The following is a 3,526-nucleotide window of genomic DNA, read 5'->3' as shown; positions in this document are numbered from 1 at the left end:
ACGAGGCCGAAAGTATAAAAACGTGCACGTGCACGACTTGCGCGCCGTACCCGATAACAAAGGCAAGGAAGTCAACAATATCACGTTCACAACAACAGGTAACGTAACGTCAACCAACAAGAAAATCGACCTATCTTTCCGAACAAAGCAATAATATCCAGTATAACGACGAGATAAAAGCGGGGAGAAACGAGCCCTCGAGACAGTCAATCTTCAATATGGAGCTCGACAATTACATCGACGAATTGGCCGAACTTCTACTTAAGAACGACGACGACGCCGCAGCAGTCTGGCGACGGGTCACCGAGACCGCGGAAAAGGGAGGCACGCCGGGCCCAGGAGAACCCGCTGCGGAGAAGACCGAACGCCGCACCGAGGTTCCGAGAGGACCGCCGCCGACGCTCCAAGCACCCGAGGCAGCTCCGCCAGCGGTCATACAAGTCTCTGCTACCGAACCGCCACCGCTGGCACCATTAACACCGAAGGCCGGTCCTAGCCGCAGGGGCGAACCCGAGGAACCGACCGCCCGGAGAAAGGGGGACTGGCGGGTACTAACGCCGCCAAAACTAGGACGCCGAATCGGCCGCCCGAGGAAAGGGCCCCAGATTCGCCCTGCGCCACCCGTGCTCGTCAACGTGGCACAGAGGCACGAGATCAGGGCCCAGAGCGGAACACCCACTCCCGTCGCCGCCTCCACCAGGGAGCCCACGGCCGTTGATCGGACCATCACGGTCATCACACTCGATGAGCAGGGAGATGATCCCCCGACGGCCCCAGCGCCACCACCTCGCAACATGTCGCTGCTGACTAAGGACGACCCTGGGACTCCAAACAGCATCCAGCCAGGGCCGGTAATCCGGAGCAACGTGTCGTTCGGGGGCAACATCCGACTCGTCCGAGACACCCCGCCACCGCAAGCTAGGGTACGACCCATCATCCAGCCGCCATCCAGGGCCTCGCACTACCTCCGCCGATGCCCATTCTACTTCCAACCGGAGAATATGGTACGTGCCATATTTCTCCGTAAAAATTTCACGGAAGTCTGCGGACACTAACAGGACGCTGGAGCCTGCGGTTTACACGCAACGAGCAGTTGCGTGCCGCTAACCGCATCCCCGGCTAAGAGGCTACACGCACCGGGGAAAAGCGAGAGAACAAAAAGGGGGCGGTGTGATGTAACGACATAAAAATCTTTACGCCGTTACGCTGACTGCCGCTTAATAGCACGCGGCAGTCAGCTGAGCGCACACCCCCCGACACGCGCTGTCACCGCGCCTACGTCGCGCTCAGTCGAAGTTGCCCGACCACCAGGCGGCGACGCTCGGGAACGGGCGGCCGCCGAGCCGAGCTCGCGGCACCGCCGTAGACATCTTCGGCAAGCGCCGCATAATCACGATTAATTCCGATTAAAAATCGGAATTATCACCGATGCAGGGCCGAAGGAAACCGAAGCTCCGAAATCTCGGGTATATAATCCCGGCAGATTTTGACCGAGAGAGAGTCTCCAGAGTTCCGCCTCAGAGGATAGTTCTTTCCGAGAGAGAGAGGATTCACCGAGAAGCTCTAGCAGAATCCGTAAGTTATTTACCAGGCCGTCCACGGCGGCGATTACGCTTACATCTTTTGCGATAGTGCGAACGCGCGGCGAGTTTGCCGTCACTCCGGTGAGTTCTCCGGAACGATCTCCCGTTATTGTGCCATCTCTTTTCCGCGATAATGCGATCGCGCGGCGCGTTTGCCGTCACTCCGGTGATTTTTCCGGAACGATCGCACGTTATTGTGCCGTCCTTTGCGATAGGGAGATCGCGCGGCGAGTTTGCCGTCACTCCGGTGAGTTCTCCGGAACGATCTCCCGTTAATGTGCTGTCTTTGCGATAAAGAGATCGTGCGGCGAGTTTGCCGTCAAGCCGGTGAGTTTCCCGGAACGATCTCACGTGCGTGTGTCATCTTTCTGTAATATAGGGATCGTACGGCGAGTTTGCCGTCCCTCTGGTGATTTTTCCGGAGCGATCTCGTAACTTCTTTTATTTCTCTATTTCATAAAATAGGACCCTAGAAAGGCAAGAGCCGACCCCCTAGGATTTCGCACACTAGCCACGCAGACTGCCCGCACCCCTCGCCCCTACGACAGCCGACACGGCAGCCAAGGATAAGAACGAGCGCGACGCGTTTTTGCCCGGGTTTTTGCGACCCGTCGTCGAGTCGCGTGTCGAATCGCCCGAGCTTTAATGCTCGGCGAAGGCACCCGACCCCGCACGTCGTGAGTTTCTCAGTGCGAACCGCACGATAGCTAATTGGTAACCCCGTATTTCACCTTTTGTATGAATCAGCGACGGGCGTAACATTTATTAATCCGGCAACGAGCGCATCCTGCGCCGCGACGGCAAACACGCGTAGGCCACGGCAACCGCGAGAATAACTCGCACCAGCGACCAAAACACCCAAACATTGGATCGTCACGTCACAACACGCGATTGTAGCGTGCGACTAAATAAAGACTTATTGTGTTAGACATATTCGCTTTCTTTTATTGACACGTACACACACACACCTTCACCCAAAAATTTCTCCTGTGATCGGATCGCAAACAACGATCCGACCCACAGGGTCGGATCAACCCGAAAAACCGAGCCCGGAGGCGCGACCGTTACAGCGTGACGAAAGGAAACTGAGCTTTCCCGATGTTCACATGAGTTTTATATCCAGACCCCTCCATCAGTTTGTTAATGTGTTCTTCCCCCCTTCTTTTGAGATTTGAGCCTGATTCCTTGAGGCGCGTTTTAATAGCTGCTTTCAACGGCGTGTTATTCTCCACGTCATCGAGTATATTAATCCCTGCGCGTAGAGCTTTTCCAACGACACGCGCACCACTGGTCAGATAAGGTAACGCACGCCTGAACAGACCACCGAGAAAACTGCCGAGACCATAACTACGCTTATACTGCGATCCTACAAGAACTCGCGGAATTCCACCACAGCGACTTCCCCCGGATTGCGCTTCGTAGTACTCTAAATAATATGCTATATCGTGCTAATTACGATGTCTAAATTGTAATGTAACTGTCAACGTCCCAAATTCAAATAGTATTCTTTCGCCAACCTGATCTCTTATTTCGATCGTGCGGAAACATATTAATCGCAATGGAATATAATTCGGCGGCGAAAAATGTTTCACCATGTTACAGCCGTAGGCATATTGACCACCGTTGTATTCGACGGAGACTACACGGAGAAGAGGAGAATACACGTCTCCCGTTATATAGGACTCACAAATGTCGCAATAAACAAAGAGTTTATCGGGTACACCCCGCACCGCACTAGCTGGTTCGTCGGACATAAGTTCACGTTTCGACGTGATGAAAGAGTATAACCTTCCTTCTCCAACTTTCTGGAGACTCACATTACGATCAGTATTGGGATGCTACGCTATACGTCTCTGCATAATTTTTGGCAAGTTGAGATGAATGAATTTCTCGTTCGGTCTATACATATCGAAGCCGAGCATACGAGCCACTTTGTCGGAAAA

General features: G+C 54.0%; 1 protein-coding gene across 1 annotated transcript; it reads left to right on the top strand.

Moving 5' to 3' along the window:
- The first annotated feature begins 218 nt into the window (after nucleotides 1-218).
- On the top strand, nucleotides 219-1,055 carry LOC112589685 (basic salivary proline-rich protein 4-like). The gene has a single exon (XM_025303985.1). It carries the CDS (start codon nucleotides 219-221, stop codon nucleotides 1,053-1,055), a length of 837 nt encoding a protein of 278 aa, XP_025159770.1.
- Nucleotides 1,056-3,526: the final 2,471 nt, after the last annotated feature.

The sequence above is a fragment of the Harpegnathos saltator genome, unplaced genomic scaffold (assembly GCF_003227715.2).
Source record: "Harpegnathos saltator strain DR-91 unplaced genomic scaffold, Hsal_v8.6 scaffold580, whole genome shotgun sequence".
In the NCBI taxonomy this organism is placed as follows: Eukaryota; Metazoa; Arthropoda; class Insecta; order Hymenoptera; family Formicidae; genus Harpegnathos; species Harpegnathos saltator.
This window is presented reverse-complemented; position numbering and strand designations above follow the sequence as displayed.

What these genes read in the sequence shown, in the direction of transcription:
- LOC112589685 (XM_025303985.1), top strand. Translation starts at nt 219, where the DNA reads ATGGAGCTCGACAATTACATCGACGAATTGGCCGAACTTCTACTTAAG.